The sequence below is a fragment of the Eublepharis macularius genome, chromosome 13 (genome assembly GCF_028583425.1).
Source record: "Eublepharis macularius isolate TG4126 chromosome 13, MPM_Emac_v1.0, whole genome shotgun sequence".
Lineage (NCBI taxonomy): Eukaryota > Metazoa > Chordata > Lepidosauria > Squamata > Eublepharidae > Eublepharis > Eublepharis macularius.
The window spans coordinates 5,714,526-5,730,979 of record NC_072802.1 but is presented as its reverse complement, the minus strand read 5'-3'; the positions used below and the strand labels follow the sequence as shown (position 1 = coordinate 5,730,979).

The window sequence follows — 16,454 nt, the reverse complement described above, 5'->3', positions numbered from 1 at the left end:
CGATGCAATGGCCCTTTTGATACAACCCAAGACTGAGTTTGCCTTTTTTGCCACTGCATCACACTGACTGCTCATATTTAGTTTACAGTCCACTCTTACTCCAAGATCTCTTTCGCATACACTACTACCCAGAAGTGTATCTCCCATCCTGTATTTGTGCTTCACATTTTTTGTGACCCAGATGTAATACTGTGCACTTATCTAGGTTGAATTGCATCCTGTTCACAACCGCCCACTTCTCAAAAGTATTCAGGTCTTGATGAATTTTAACTCTATCTTCTTCGGTGTTTGCCACTCCTCCCAATTTGGTATCAGCAGCAAATTTAAAGAGTAACCTGTTTACCCCTTCATCCAGATCACCGATAAAAATATTGAAAAGTACTGGGCCCAAAACCGAGCCCTGTGGTACCCCACTGGACACCTCCCTCCAATCTGATGAAACGCTACTGACCACCACACTTTGGGAGCAGTCCTCTAACCAGTTCCCTATCCACCAAATTGTCCTATAGTCCAGTCCGCAGTTTTCCATTTACCCATTAGAATGTCATGGGGAACCTTATCAAAAGCTTTACTGAAATCCAGGTAAATCACGTAGACAGAGTTCCCACGATTCAGTAAGCTCGCTGTCACTTGATCAAAGAAGGAAAACAGGTTGGTCTGACAAGATCTGTTGGGGACAAAATCATGTTGACTTCCCCAGATCACTAAGCAGTCCTTCAGATACTTACAGATCGATCCCTTTAAAATCTGCTCTAATATCTTCCCAGCAACAGAAGTCAGACTGACTGGCCTGTAGTTTCCCGGGTCATCCTTCTTCTCTTTCTTAAAGATTGGGATAACATTCGCTCTTCTCCAATCTTGTGGCACATCCCCAGTCCTTCAGGAGGCCTTGAAGATGATGGACAGAGGCTCTGCAAGTTCTCTAGAAAGTTCTTTGAGCACTCTTGGGTGCACACCATCCGGCCCAGGGGATTTGTATTCGTCCAGTGCAGCCAGGTGCTTCTCCACAACCTCTCTATCAATGTCAACTAGCCACCTAGGTGTCCTGTTGTGCCTACTAACATCTCTAGATGGGCTCAAGTTCTTCAGGGACTAAAGAGTAGCAAAAAAGTCATTAAGCCTGTCTGCTTTTTCTCTGTCCTCCATCAGAGGTTCTCCTTCCACTCCCAAAAGTGGTCCAATTGCCTCTTTTACCTTATGTTTGCTTCTCACATATCTGTAGAAGTTTTTCCTATTGTAGAGAGCCACCCTGGCCAGACCCAGCTCATACTGAGCTTTGGCTTCTCTGATGGCTGATCTGCAGTACCTAGTAACCCTCATATATTCCTCTTTAGAGGTCTGTCCTTCTCTCCATTTCCTGAACATTTCCTTTTTCTCCCTTAGCTTATTCTGGAGCTCTCTGTTCATCCATACTGGTTTCTTAGAGCCCTTACCATGTTTCTGTCCTGCTGGAATAGTGAGGGCTTGAGCTTACAAAAGCTCACGTTTGAGAAGAGCCCGCCCTTCACTCACTCCTTTCCCTTCCAGCACACTCCCCAAGGAATGACTCTCATCAAGCCCCTGAGTTCACTGAAGTCGGCCCTATGAAAATCTAACGTACGAGTCTGGCTATGAAATTCCTTGGCCTTCCACAGCAACTGGAATTCAAGGTCCCCACCACCTTCACCCCATCTACCAATTCTTCCCTGTTGGTTAATATTAAGTCTAGTATGGACGAGCCCCTTGTAGCTTCCTCCATCATTTGAAAAAGGAAGTTATCGGCCAGGTAGGTCAGGAAGTTGCATGAGTCTTGTCACTTTGCTGAGCTTGTCTCCCAGCACACATTGGAGAAGTTGAAGTCACCCATAATTATAAGGTTCTGACGTTTGGATACTCTACCAATCTGTTCAAGGAGGGCAGCATCCATTTCCTCTCCTTGGTCAGGTGGTCTGTAGCAGACTTCAACAACAATACCTTTTGTCCTTCCTCTCCTTATTTCCACCCATATACTTTCCACCGGGCTGTCAACCACATTCTCCAGAATGTTTATTTTACTTCTCTTTATAAAAGAAAGAAGTTTTGAAGTGTATCGCAAAGAGCCAGGACAAACACATCACTGTGTTTAGAGTGTCTAACAATTAACAGGCTCCACTTGTTTTTGACACTGTTACGGTTATGCCAATAAAGGTTCTGTCTTGTCAAACACATCACTGGCTGCTTGTTGTTAAATCATTAGCCAGCCGTGGGAACATGTACTCCATTCCCACAGCCTCTCTGCTTCTTGAAGCCAGTTTCTCACCACACTAGAGAAATAGTTTGTTCGCACTCTCACCATACAACACTAAGCTTAAGCAGGATTTGAAACTGCAGTTCAAAGCAGGTCCCAGAGTCTAGGTTATACTGCTGCAATCTGACATTAGGTATGGTCCTAATATGTAATACAACTACATATTCTGCTACTTAAGCAAGTGAATGTAAGCTTTAACAGCAAATAGAGATGTTTGCACCAAATAATGCTTTGTTATTACTTTGTATTAAAGTAATAAGGCTTGATTTTGACAAACATCAAAGGAATTTTAAGAAGTGAAAGGATACTTTGAAAATGTTTGGAGATTTATTTCTTGAATAATTCTTATATCTTGTTAATATTCCTTTGTTATCAGAAAATACCCCACCCACCCCCAAAGGTTTTATTTTTAGTATGTTGTAGCCTGTAGGCTTCATTTTTATCTCTGACATTAATTTACAGTGGATCTCTCCCAGTCATCTTCCAAAAGTACTTACCCCAAAACCAACAATAAAATATACACCAACCAATTTAAAAATAAGCTTGGACCAGTTTCCACAGTAATTTTACATTACTTTAAAGAAATGTAGCAGATTGTATTCTTACCTCTTCCCTGCTGTTTTCTGTTTGAGAATTTCCAGGCATATTAACGTTATCTATAAGAAACAAATGGGAAATGTTCACATGCAAAGAGGAGTTAATGGCCAGTTTTTAAAAGTCTGGTTGATTTTGAAGGCTGTCACACACACTCAACCTAACTACCTCTCAGGGCTCTTGTGAGGAAGATGATGTAAGCTTCTTTTGGTGCTCACTGGGAAGAAAGGTGAGACATAAATAAATTACCCATACACAGGGCTAAAGTAAATACTTTTGCCCACACGGGGGAAATCAGGTTTGGAAAAAAAAAACTTAAAAGTTGGGAGGGGAGGATGAAAAGAGGGGCACCAAAAATGAACGAGCAAAACAGAGCCACCAGATTCAGAGTTCTGTGAATTCTCTAATATAAAACACATCTTTTTGAGTGTGCAAGGGTACCCATTTGTTTCAATGGAAGGCACATACTCATCACTGAAAAGATAAGTGATGTTTGGCAAAAGAAACTCACATATTGACTATAAGATCATTGGACTAAGATAAAGGCGATCTTGTCCGGGAACTGCAAGGTTTCTAAAAATATTTCCATCCTAATATCCATTTTATTAGAAGTGATATTCAGAAGCTATACACAATGAGATCAGAATCAATGTTTGACATCTAGAAACCAGAATTATAGTTACTGAAGCCTGGGTAATCGTTTTCTAGGCCTCCAGAGATTTAAATGTCCAAACAGAAATTCTGCAACTTTAGCAGTAATTACAATTAGTACATAAAATTCTCCTAACCTAATATCAATACTGTTGCTTGAAGTAATGAAGGAAGAATGCCTACTAACATTTGTTATGTAAGCCATGAAAACTTAAGTTCAGCAAAAACATAATACAGTTCATGTCACAATTTTAACAGAAGGAACTACAGAAATTCTGCAAATAGACCTTATAGATGGAAAGCCTTTTACCTGTATTTTTGCTCACCAATACTCTTGGAGGAGAATTTGCATCCTCAGATTCTTCAGAAGAGTGAGCCAAAAAGTCATGAAGCTTCTGCACCAATGTATTCAACTTGCTTTCACTGTTAAAAACAGATGCATAGTTTGAATATATCCATTTTCATGAATGCTAATCACGTGAAACAACGTTCATCTACCAAGCCCTTTCAGTAGCTAAGTGGTTTCCTGGACAAGACACTGCCTTGTCCCAACCAAGTACCAGAGGTGTAAAATCCCCAGAAATTGTGCAGACATGAGGAATGGGGAGAACTCACCAAACCAGGTGCTTTGCTTTTTATACGTGTGTGGGACATCCAAAAAATATCAGGTCACAATGTGAGAAAGGAGGAATTTTAGGAAGTAAAATTTAAAACAGCACACAAACTTTGCAGCATACAAAAGAAACGGTGTTACTTGGATGAAAATTATCATCCTAGCTATTGGAAATAAAAGATAATTACTTCTTTCTGAAGCCTTCTTTCTGAAGTCTGCGCAATCCAGCTCTAAATACTAAATGCTGAGATGAACAACAGAGGAAGATCATAAACTTTCTATCATTCTTCTTCCACAAATAGCTACTTGTTGGACATTGCTGCTCTGAAGTCAGGGGGCAAAAAGCTAAATGCAGTGACACTGCAGAGAGAAACGAAATGGGGCCATACTGCAAAACAATGCAGGGGTTTAGGAAGGAGCAAGAGCAGCAGCAACACGGCCAGGCAGCAGGAAGACCCTCTGATCCAGCAACTTATTTTTGTACCATTTCCCACTTCAGTCATAGCTTGAAAGGGATGCACAGATCAGGGTGGATCGATTTAAGTAACTAATTCAAATTGGTCTTTTTTCTTAGCAATTTAAGTCATGATTTAAATTGCCAAATTAAAAAGACAGCAAAACCTAGTGATTTAAATGAACATTTCCATGTATACTTCAATGAAAGTGCATACTAATTAGTTGCTATAACCACAAAAATATTGATTTTTTAAAAGGAATAAAGTGTTTACACAACCTCAGATAGCACACTGTGAATATATTAAATATATTACATATTATACATATTATAAATATATATTAAATATTTACATATTATATATATTATAAATATATATTAAACATTTAAATTTTTACCATTTTAGATGATGATATACAATGCATTGTATTTAGAAATGCATTAAGATCTCTTTGACAATCTATAGCCATATAAGGTTTCTGTGAAGACATGCTGGTAAGAATCAACGCTAGAACGTACTGCTTCTTTCCAGCATTTCTTTCTTCTTTAGTCTGCCTTTTCTCCTCTGTAATAACTGCCCCACTCAACTACCCCATAAAAGTAAATGTCAACCAGAAACAAGGGCAAGTGGAAGTTACAGGTCCGATCAAAGTCCTCTGTGAGGTAAGTGTCCATGTTCTGATATTATTAGAGTGTTGAGCCAACTGCAGAAACCAAGTAGTTACCAGGCATAAAATAAGTATAAAAGGACACTTGATGGATCCGTGTATGACACCTACCCATTATGACTCGCCTGGCCCCAGTATCAAGTCTTAATACAGGTGCATGAATTATTGTGCTGTACGATGACTGATACTTATTTTTCAGTTTTTTCTCTACAACGAAATACAGCTTTTTCATGACCCACATGAGTTAAGATTTATATGCTTGCTTTATTAAGATTTCATTTTAAACCATGTTATTTTAAAGATAGCATTATATCTAAAACTTTTAAAATCAAAAAGCCATCCATTTTTATCCAACCTGGTAAAGACTGCACTTATACCCTCAATTCCTCACTTTGCACCAGCTGCAAATTCAAGACCCAACACTAGGGGTGTGCAACCCCCTCCGATCAGGTGAAATAAGTAGTAGGTGGTAGTTTAAACCCCACGCCTTGCTTCAGTTGACAGGCAGGAAAGTCCCTGCCTGTCAGCTGAAGCTGGGGTTTAAAACGCCCCTTTCCGTTCCGCTTCGAAAAGTGCACAAGAGTAAGAAGGATGAAAAAGTCAAACCTGTCCCGATCAGCAGGACCCGGGGCTATGAAATCATTTGGACCATTTCTAGTGCACCTTTCCAGGGAAAACTGCCCGATTGTTAATGAGGACCGGAGTGAAGCACACAGTGCTGGGAGCTGCTGCACTGGGGTCACTTGGATGCAAGGCAGCAGTGATGGAGCCTGTCAAGGCCCGAAGGAGAAGAAAGAGACGGAGCTTTCCCTTCTTTCTCTCTTTTCCTCTGCCTGTTTTCTTGCCCGTCTTTTCCTCTTTAAAGCGCCGGCCTCTCCACGCAGGCACTCTCTGCTGAAGCAAAGCCCTGTCCACCGCCTGCTTTTAGGCCTTGGGAAGACCCGGAAGGAGCCAGCCACAGCCTCGGTTGCAAGCCCGCAGCGGACCATCCAGTGTAAGCGGCCGTTCCTGCCCTAGGAGGTAGGGAGGTGGGTTGGTGCCCTCAGGGGCCATCCAGCCTCTTCCCCGTGCATGGAACTTTTGCAAAGTTTTTTGGGAGGGGGTGCTTGGTTGTTGGGTAGGACTTTACTTCCAAAGAGATCTTGCTGTGATCTTGCTTATATGCTCTGCACAGACGTTGAACAGGTAGAGAGATAATATGCATCCTTGTCTGACACCTTTGTCAATTGGAAACCATTCTGTTTCCCCATATTGTCCTAACAGTAGCCTCTTGTTCAGAGAACAGATTGCGCACCAAAACTATCAGATGCTGTGGCACCCCCATTTCTTTTAACACTATTCATAGCTCTTCATGATCCACACAATCAAAAGCTTTGCTGTAATCTATAAAACACATCTTGATTTTCTGGTTCATAATCAATTAAACTTAATATTGGAAACCTGTTTTTTACACGGTCTTTAAATTCTTCAGGAATATTATTTAGATTGTATTTTGGCACTATGATTCTTTTAGTGTTTCTCTTCAGCTTTATTCTAATTTTTGATATTAGTAACTCATGATCTGTATCACAATCAGTTCCTAGTCTTGTTTTAGAGAGAATAGAGCTTCTCCATCTTCTGCTTCCAATCATGTAATCCATTTGGTTCCTGTATTGGCCTCCTGGGGTTTTCCACGTATATAATCATCTTTTTGGTTGCCTGAAGCATGTATTAGGAATGAACAGGTTGTTGGCTTCACAAAATTTTTTTTTAATTTATTTATTTTTTTTTATTTTTTAATATCTAACATAAAAAACTACAGAAGACTACAAAAGTATAAAGGGGAGGGGAGAGGGGAAAAAAAGGGGAAGGGAGAACTGGGGAAAGGGAAAATCAACATACAAACAACAAACACTACATTACATGTCTTATATTCCCTTCATACTGCAATTTTTCTTAAAAATTAACTTTCTAATATGCTGTCAGATTGGTAGGTCTTATACAATACAGATTATATTCAGGATCAGAACTTCTTCCCCCTCCCTTGCTTCTTGGTCTTAATTCTCTCTGCACAGCTGGAGCAGCTGCGCCCGCTCTTTGGCTTCACAAAATTCTATGAGCCGCTCTCCTGCTTCATTGCTGTGATCCTGTGGTGCCCTTCCCAAAGAACAACTTTTAAAACAGGCTGGGAGACTGCAAACTTCGGGTGCAACTTTTACGTTTCTTTTTGGTGTGCACGCCAGGAGCACAGCGATAGCGCAGTTGTGCGTGGGGCTGCTTGCGAGTCAGTGAACATCAAGGCATCAGCCTCGTGGGGGGGAGAGGGTTGCTCATGAGTAAGCACAAGTCGGTTGTCACACGGGGATGAGCTTTCTCGCAAGTCGGCGGAGGATGACACGTGCAATTCCCAAGAGGGTTCCCTCCCTAAACTTTTCTCCTCTCGTTGTGTGCTTGGTTTTGCATTTTTCCAATGGGGGGGTGACTTGCATCGGGGGGGGGACAAAGTTGGGAGCCTGTCGTTTAAAGCAGGGAGGGGACAATCAGCACAGCTTCTAAGACAGTGACAGTCCCCGCCTGTCAGCTGAAACCTGGGTTTAAAGCACCCCTTTCCATGCCGCTCATGAGCAGCACGGAAAGGGGCGCTTTAAACCCCTTGACCCGAACCTTCTGGAAGCGATCTGAATACCTTCAGGAAGCTTTGATTCAGGATTTCTGAATTGGAATTCCTGAATCTTTGCAAATTGGGTCCAATTCAGGCATTTATCCTGAATCAGAAATCTAAATCACACACCCCTACCCAAAACTGCTGTTGGAAATTGTATGCTGTACTAGACAAATCGTGGTTATAACCAGTACAACAATTCTTATGTTCCAATTAGGGATGAGCGAATCGGGTTTCCAATTCGGGTAAAACACCTGAACCGGACCCAATTCACAAAGATTTGGGATTTCCGGATCGAGCCCAGCAACCCAGGCTCGATTCGAAAACCCCAAATCTAAGCTTCCCGAAGTGATTCGAATCGCCGCCAAGCAGCTGATCCACGCCAACAGCCACAGTGAAAAGGCCCTTTAAACTCCATCTGGGTTGCAGGGGGATTCCCCTCGCGACCCAAATGGAATTTAAAGGGCCATTTTGCTGCCACTTGCCTTTCAAGCGGCGGCAAAAGGGCCCTTCCATATTCCACCCAGGTCCCTGGGGGGAGCTTTTCACCGCCGTCTGCATTGCAAGCGGCGGCAAAAGGGCCCTTCTGCGCTCCACTTGGGTCGCGGGGGATGGAGTTTAAAGGGCCCGCCGCAAACCCCACCAAGCAGCTGATCTGTGCTGGAGGAGTTTGAACTCCCCCCCCCCACACACACACTGCTTATTTCCCATCAGGTGAAATAAGCAGAGTGGGTAGCTTGTCAGTGTGCTCCAAATCTTTAAGGAGAACACCGAAGCAGGTCAAACAACTTTTCCTCACTCTCTGGTAAAGGACTTGGGAGTATTAATTTTGCAAAACTGTAATGAATTATGTTAACTTCAAATATGGCAAGCTTAGGCAGTGACCTTTACCACTTATGATTGCTTGTTTCTGGTTGGAATTATAACAGGAAGCTAGTAGAACAATCTGATACATCTACCCTGACTGTAGCAGGATTACGGGCCAAACAACCTTACACTCTTGCCCCCGCTAACAGTAACGAAATACAAGAGGGAAGCGGCCATCTACTAAGTGGCATTCTGTTGGCTTCAGAGGATCTCTCACCAGTTTAACAGGCAGTTAACTAACTCATTTGCCAACCTTAATACATGCCATTATGATACTAATTAAGTTTATGGAACAATTTTTAGAAACAGAAAATTTTCTGCAGAAAACGATAGTGATGGAAATTAATTACAGTCTCCCACTCCCCTGCAGCTTCTAGTCATGTGAATCTCTGTTTACTCAGTCTTCTGGTTTGCCTTCCACTCTCAAGCCCCTACTTCTGCCCTTCTCCTCTAGTCCTCATGCCTCCAACTTTAGTTTACTTAAGGTAAATCTGTTTCCCTGAGTCTGCTGCCTTTTAAGCCCCTATCCCTGCTCCTCTCCATGGTCCTTTTGCCAATACTGCCTGTCTCTGCTGTTTCTTATCTCACATACAACCTTTCTCATCAAATGTTATCCAGGGCAGTTAGCAACAAGCTATAATACACACAAACCCAGAAGAAACTGCTACACTGCCCTGGATAACAGCCTTATTTAGCTGCCAAGCAGCACTGGAGGTATATGTGTAAATGATGGACAGAGGTTGGATTGCATCAAGCTGATGTCTAGGTGGATGGGCAGCTAAATAAGGCTGTCAGAGATGCAGATACCTCAGACCTCACTACTGTGTTCCTACTGCACTAGTGTAGGATCTCAATAGCACAGCTGATGGTAACACAAGAGCTTCTGTTTGCCACAGCCCTCTGAAATTTAGCAACAGCTCAGCTAACCATGAACCGCTGCAGTCCATCTCAATGAGGTAGGCAAACTATAAACAAGAGCCAGCATGGTGTAGTGGTTACAGTGGTTGAACTAGAATCTGGGGAAACAGATTCAAATCCCCACTCTGCCATGGAAGCTTGCTGTGTGGACCTTGGGCCAGTCACATCCACCCAACCTATCTCACAGGTAGGGTTCCCAGGTGCCTGCTGGCGGTGGGCAAACTCCCAGGAATTTGCCCCTTCATCCTCCAATTGCCCAGCGATCGGTGGGAGGGGGCAAGCTCCCAGAAGTTGCCCACCACTGGCAGGCACCTTAGGAGTCTGGTGCAGTGATATCACTTCCCAAAATGACATCATTGCACTGCCCACGGAAGCATTCCTGTGCTTCATTTGGGGGCAACTGGGCCCCAAACGAGCCAAATCAGCCCCGTGCGGAACGCAGGAGCGCTCACATGGCCAGCATGGAGACATCACTACCAGAAGTGATATCATCATGCCAGCTCTGGGGCATGCGCATGCTTCATGCATGCGCGGAAGAAGACCTCGTGCAGTGCAGGAAGTGAGGGGTACCTGGCAACCCTACTCACAGGACTGTTGTGAGGATAGCACGGAAAAGAATTTAGGGTATTTTACAAGCAGTAAATTCCACCACCACCCCTTTTCATTTCCTTCTGCACCCTCCTCCTCCCCACTCCCCATTAGTGCTTTGTTCACTAACTGAAAATTAGATACCATACTGACCAAAGTTGTGTTTCAATTTAAAAAATCTGGAAGTAGCTAATGGTGAGAGTTTGGGGACTTTTTATCTTTGTCTGCGCCAGCACTTGCAGCACTTTTTCTGTGCCAGCACTTGCACTTTATTCTGTGTGAGGAAAAGAATGAATCAGAAAAATGCTTAGTATTGGGAAGTAAAAGAGGGGAGTTGCAAGTATTTCTAGCCTTGACCAATCACAGCCTGAGTGGGAGAAGAAAGAAGCAGTGGCCGCTTGATGACACCGCTGTACCTTAGAATATGAACTCCCCCACCCCATGAGACCCCCTCAGCTCCACAAAAGAGACCTCCTGCCAGATCCAAAAACTGCACAACGAGTAGTATAGAAGGAGAGTCTTTTTATGGGTCCTAAATTTGGGTGTTTTTATGCATGTGGCTGTTTTTCCTCCCTTGCCCTCCAGCTCCCCCCCCTTTCACACTCCTTCCTACCTCGTCCTCTGACATGGCCACCTGGAGGGAAAATGGAAGCATCCTGCTGAGGAAAGCACTGAGCAAAGGCAGTGTCTGAGCTGCAAGGGACCTGCAGCCACCTGGCTGTCCATCCAGTTCAAACACCACCAGCACTCAGCACCTAATTTCCATGGTAGGCTTCCTTCTCTCTTGTACAGGGCAGCTACTCCCTGAAGTTCCCATTCCTGCAATTCATCCTGGGTGTTAAAAAAATCAAAAAGAGTCCAGTAGCACCTTTAAGACTAACCAATTTTATTGTAGCATATGCTACAATAAAAAAATAATAAAAATAAAATTGGTTAGTCTTAAAGGTGCTACTGGACTCTTTTTTGACTTTGCTACTACAGACTAACACGGCTAACTCCTCTGGATCCTGGGTGTTGGCTACCACCTCTAAAGATTGTGGATCTCTTTTTCCTTTAAGACTATAGATTTTAAATTCCACTCACCTTTTAAAACAGTTTTCCAGCCTTTCTGGAAGTCTATGAGTTCTCCAGGTTTGTTTTAAAACCTTCCTTGGCTATGCCTCAAATATTTTTTTGATGTGACCCCAAGCTTCATGTCCAGCGTACAATAATACAGATGTTTAAGTTTGTGACAACAGTGTGCTCTGCAGACCAGGCAAGAAAAAAATTAACACCTAATTCTATAGACATAGAACTGTGTCTTGCTTTCATATTGTTTTCAATATTTTCTTTTCCATCTCATCGGAGACATTTGCACAAATCATCTTTTGCATCCTTCTTACTCTTGTGCACTTGCAAGTCTACAGTAAACCCATATATTGTTCTGGAGAACAAGCTACTTGTACTATAGACAGTGTACATGTGTTACATCATGCATTTTTGTTCCTAACAGTTTGCATGCTAGCCCATCACAAGTTATGATACAGGAGGCAGGCCAAATGGCAATAACCTGGATAAACCTACATTGGGAAGAATAGACCTCCCCACCAAGTAGAAGCCTGATGTGCCCATAATCCTAGAAGCAGAAGAAAAAATAAGCTTAAATACTCCACATTGCCAGGGATTTCAAACTGTTGACAATGAGACATTGATGGTGACTTGAAGAAAGTTTCAGGATTGAGATCTGACTTCTGGCTAAGGCACTTGGAATCCAATTGCTTTATATCCTAATAAAGCCAAATGTTTTTTTTAACAAAACACATGCAAGCACAGGTAGGTTGATAAGTACTTAGCAGAGACCCTAGCACACTGAGATTATATATTAAGTGTCAAAAATCAACTTCTCAGCTTTAAAAACTATGCAGCATTAAAGAGAAATGTTGCTAAAACAGTGGTGTCTAATTTTCAGATAAACTCCAAACAATACATTTAAATTTCATAGACATATAAAAAATGAAAAACAATTATGTCATCTCTTGCATACTTGTATATAACAATGGTTAAAGATGGCAGCAAGTGTTCTGAGAAACTCATGTGTCACATTTCAGAGTGAGATGACACGAAAAACTAATACTCACTACACAAACATTACAAGAGCAAATATATTTCTAGGTACGTTACTAAATACTAGTCATGATTTCTTTGCAATTGGATTTCCTTTCCAATACCTTGTGCGCAATATGCCACTCCTATACCATCACTTACTCAACAAATATCAAATAAAGGCAGCATTTCTAGGATGATTTCTGTCAAAATACTGTGCTGATAATGTTATTCCAAAAAGGAAAAGTATTTCATTAACCATTTTAATGAAGACAAATTTCCTAAACCAAACCAAACAATGTTCATCCAAGCAGATAATCAGTAAAAAATAAATAGTCTCATCCTGTTTCCACTACCTGCTGAATCTAGTCCATATTTGTGGTTACAAGAAAAAGTCTGGAAGCAAAATTTGCAGAATCAGAAATGAGTAAGATCATTAAGAGGGCAAAAATGGAACCTAGAACCTCTTCACAGGTCATCAACAACAACTACAATAATAGTAACAACAATATTCAGTTTATACACCGCTCTTCAGGACAACTTAATGCCTACTCAGGTGGTTTACAAAGTATCCTAATATATAAAAGGCTATTCAAGACAAATCACTTCCTACCCTGGTGCACCACCAGAGGGTGTTGCTGTGGAGGGAAGCCCAGATGAGGCAGCCAGACCTCCAGAGAGCGCCACAGCGGAAAGCCCAGGCCAGGTTCAGATGTGGAGCAGGTGACAATGCCTACCCCCACCTTCACACAACTTGGATCAGGAGTGGAGCAGGTGGCAATGCCCGCCTCCCGCCGTCACCTAGTTGGGATCAAGAGTGGAATAGGAGGCAATGCCTGCCACCCCCATCACCCAGCTGGGATCAGGCGATGACAATGCCCGCCCTTCACCCGCCCGGTATCAGGAGCGGAGCATGAGGTAATGTCTGCCCCCCTTCACCTGGCCTGGATCAAGCATGGAGCAGAAGGCAATGCCTGCCCCCCATTCAGCCTGCCAGAATCAGGCGCGGGGCAGGCGGCAATGTCCCCCAACTTTTCCCAGCCAGGTGAAGGCACAGAGTAGGAGGCAATGCCCATCCCTTCTTCGCCTAGCAGGGATCAGGTATAGAGCAGGAGGCAATGTCCGCCTCCCAACTTCATCTGGCAGGAATCAGGAGTGGAACAGGTGGCAATGCCCGCCCCCCTTCACCTGGCCAGGATCAGGAGTGGAGCCGGTGACAATGCCAGCCCCCCCTTCACACAGCCAGAATCAGGTGTAGAGCAGGAGGCAATGCCCCCCCATTCACTCAGCTGGAATCAGGCACAGAGGAGGTGGCCATGCCCACCCTCCCTGCCTTCATCTGACCAGGATTAGTGACGGAGGGGGAGGAGGGAATGCGTGCCTGCCTGCCCTCCCCTTTCTAGAGCCCGTTGTCTTTTTTCCCACAACAGGCTTTGTTGCTAGTGTTATTATTATCCCCACAACAATCACCATGTGAGGTGGGTGGGGCTGAGAGAGCTCTGGAAGAGCTGTGACTGATCCAAAGTTATCCAGTTGGCTACAATTGGAGGAGCGAGGAATCAAACCTGGTTCTCCAGATTAGAGTCTCACTGCTCTTAACCACTACACCAAATCAGCTCTCAACCCAACACAAAGTATTTGCATGGCATTCTTTTCTTTTCACTTACTCTCCTCGGTTTTTATTACCTGAAGGCTTCAGTTAAGGCTATGCTATTCAAGAAAAGGAGAACTAACCTTGATTATAAAACATTGATGGCAAGCTAAAGAGAGCCATTAGTAATTGTCATAGAACTAATTACTCCACATTAGAAAAGCACAAATACTATTACAATAACTGAGTGCAACAAGTTAGTAAGAATTTTGCTTTTTCAGCTCTTGAACAAGTGGCACAAACCAGTTGCTCAGCTACCAACCTCTATCCCACCCATATTAGATATTCAGGCCAAAGACTGGCATCTTTACTGGAGTTTCCACCCCACCAGCTGCAACTCTGCTTACATTTGCAGCAAGTTCACACCAAATTGTAACATAACGTTAAGAAGGGACAAAGTGATCAGGGCTACAATGAAATGGTGAAATATAAAATACAAGGTATGAACTCCAAAAAGTTTTAACAAAAAACTAAAATTTTCAAGTTATTTGTTCTTTTATAGACCTTTTAATACTTGCAGGACTATACACATTTACACGAGTTAGCCCTCCAGAATTCAACAACACCAAGTCCTAAGTAAACATGCAGTTTCAGGCTTCAGGTACCTAAAAAACTGCAGCACGAGATAGCACTCATTAACATAGTGCAAGAAGGCTGCTGGCCAATTTTGTTTTTGGTCTTTGCATACTGGCCACATTCAGGAGACAGATGGCCCTCAAGTAACCAACATCCAAATTAATAAGAAGCTCTAAAAGGTTCATCGGCCCATCTGCTGAAAACTCAAGAGTTTACTGACATATGGAAACAGTTTAAGTCAGTGCGTTTGTGTTTTATCTAAAGGGGGGCAGTCTACTTTGAAATATTAAAATGTAGAAAAGAGCAAGAGTCCAGTAGCACCTATAAGATTAACAGAAGTTGTCTTCGCGTAGGAGCTTTCGAGAGTCACAGCTCACGTCTTCAGATACAGCTGCAGCTCAGGAAAGCTCCTACCCTACCACAACTTTTGTCAGTCTTATAGGAGCTCCTGGACTGTTGCCCTTTTCTACTGCTACAAATAGACTAACACGGGCTACCCATCTTGATGCGTTAAAATGTGAATGCTATTTTTTTCCAGCGAATTTTAAATGGTCACAAGACGACCCTTTACTGGCAGATCGCCAAGGCAAGGTTCATCCTTGGGGCGGGGGGGGGGGTGGAGACAGGGCAGGTGAGTGTGACCGGACAGCTGCTGCCAAGAGAAGAAGGGCGAGCACAAAAGTTTCGAGAGGAGCTTCTTGCAGCGAGGGAGGGGGCGGGTCTGCGGCCGGCACCAAGCAGAAGCTCGCTTTCGTTTCGAAGCCGGGCAGCACCGATCGAAGCATTCGTGTGGGGACGGCCAGGGAAGCCCGTAGCCGGGCGCGGGCCGTCTCCCCCTTCCCTTTCGAACACGCCTGTCAACATTTCGCAAGAGAGCCCCACGCGCCAAGCACGCCCTCCTGGCTCAGCCCGCCGGCCTTGACCCGGAGAGCCGCTCGCTCACCCGCGGGCCCAGCACAGCCGCCGCTCTCGGGGCCACGCCGGGAAGCGCAGGGCTGGGGGGGGCCGAGGGCCACGCCCCCCCCGCGGCCGGTCAGCCCCGCCCCCTGCGCCGCACGACCGAGGGAGGCAGGCCAGGGCGCCGCCGCTCGGGCATCCCGGAGGCGCGGCCCCGCGGCGGGCAAGAGGCGCGCGCCCCTCCCCGGTGGCCGCCCCCGCCCGCTCCTGCCTGCAGGGGGCGCCGCTGAGGGGCGGGCCGCATCGGCGGCTTGGGCATGCGCAGAGGCGGGGAAGAGGGGGGCGGCCCGAGCCCTCCCGCTCTCCTGAGGGCCCTCTGAGGAAAGGGCGGCGGCGCCGGCGGGATGGAGGCGGGAAGCCCTGGCCGCCTCCGCCGCGGCGACGCGCCCTCCTCTCGGGGGGCGGGAGGGTTGCGCCTTCGGCCGAGCCGCCGCCCTCTCCGCCTTCCCTCTCCGGCGTCCCCGGCTGAGCGCTGCGCGCGCCGCCTACCTCACGAGCTCCGCGGTCATCTCTCCGCCGAGGGCAGCCGGGCAGGGCTGGGGAGGCCCGGGCTTCAGGCGCTGGAGGGAAACAAAGCCGTTGGCGCCACCATCGCCGACACCGTCGCCATCTTGTCGGCAAGAGGATGAAGGAGACCAGCCTCCTGCCGCCTTCCTTCGCCCGCTCCGGCGAGCCTCATTGGCTCTCGCCCGCCTCGGTCTTTTTTTCCATTGGCCCGCGCCGGCCCGGGCTGTTGCTAGGGTCTTTTGCGTCAGTCTTCCGTCGAGGACTGTCCTCATTGGCTGAAGGCGGAGCTGCGTTACTCGACGTCATGCGCACCGTCGAATGACGTCATCGTGCCGGGGGCTCTCTTTGCCGTTAGGTGGAGCTGTGGCTGCGGCTTCTTGGGCAGCCTTGTCGGTCCTCCAGCGCCTCTAAGCGCCCTTTT

At 45.2% G+C, this 16,454-nt stretch overlaps 1 protein-coding gene across 2 annotated transcripts in view; it reads right to left on the bottom strand.

Annotated features, from left to right (window-relative positions):
- The window catches only part of ATRX (ATRX chromatin remodeler), a 183,272-nt gene extending 167,125 nt beyond the window's left edge, over positions 1-16,147 (bottom strand). For both annotated transcript variants that reach the window (XM_054995798.1, XM_054995799.1), the window contains exons 1-3: positions 16,016-16,147; positions 3,822-3,934; positions 2,873-2,922 (exon numbers count right to left, since the gene is read on the bottom strand). In XM_054995798.1, the coding sequence (XP_054851773.1) occupies positions 2,873-2,922; positions 3,822-3,934; positions 16,016-16,035 (183 nt within the window). In that variant the 5' untranslated portion in view covers positions 16,036-16,147. The remainder of the gene's footprint in view (positions 1-2,872; positions 2,923-3,821; positions 3,935-16,015) is intronic.
- Positions 16,148-16,454: the final 307 nt, after the last annotated feature.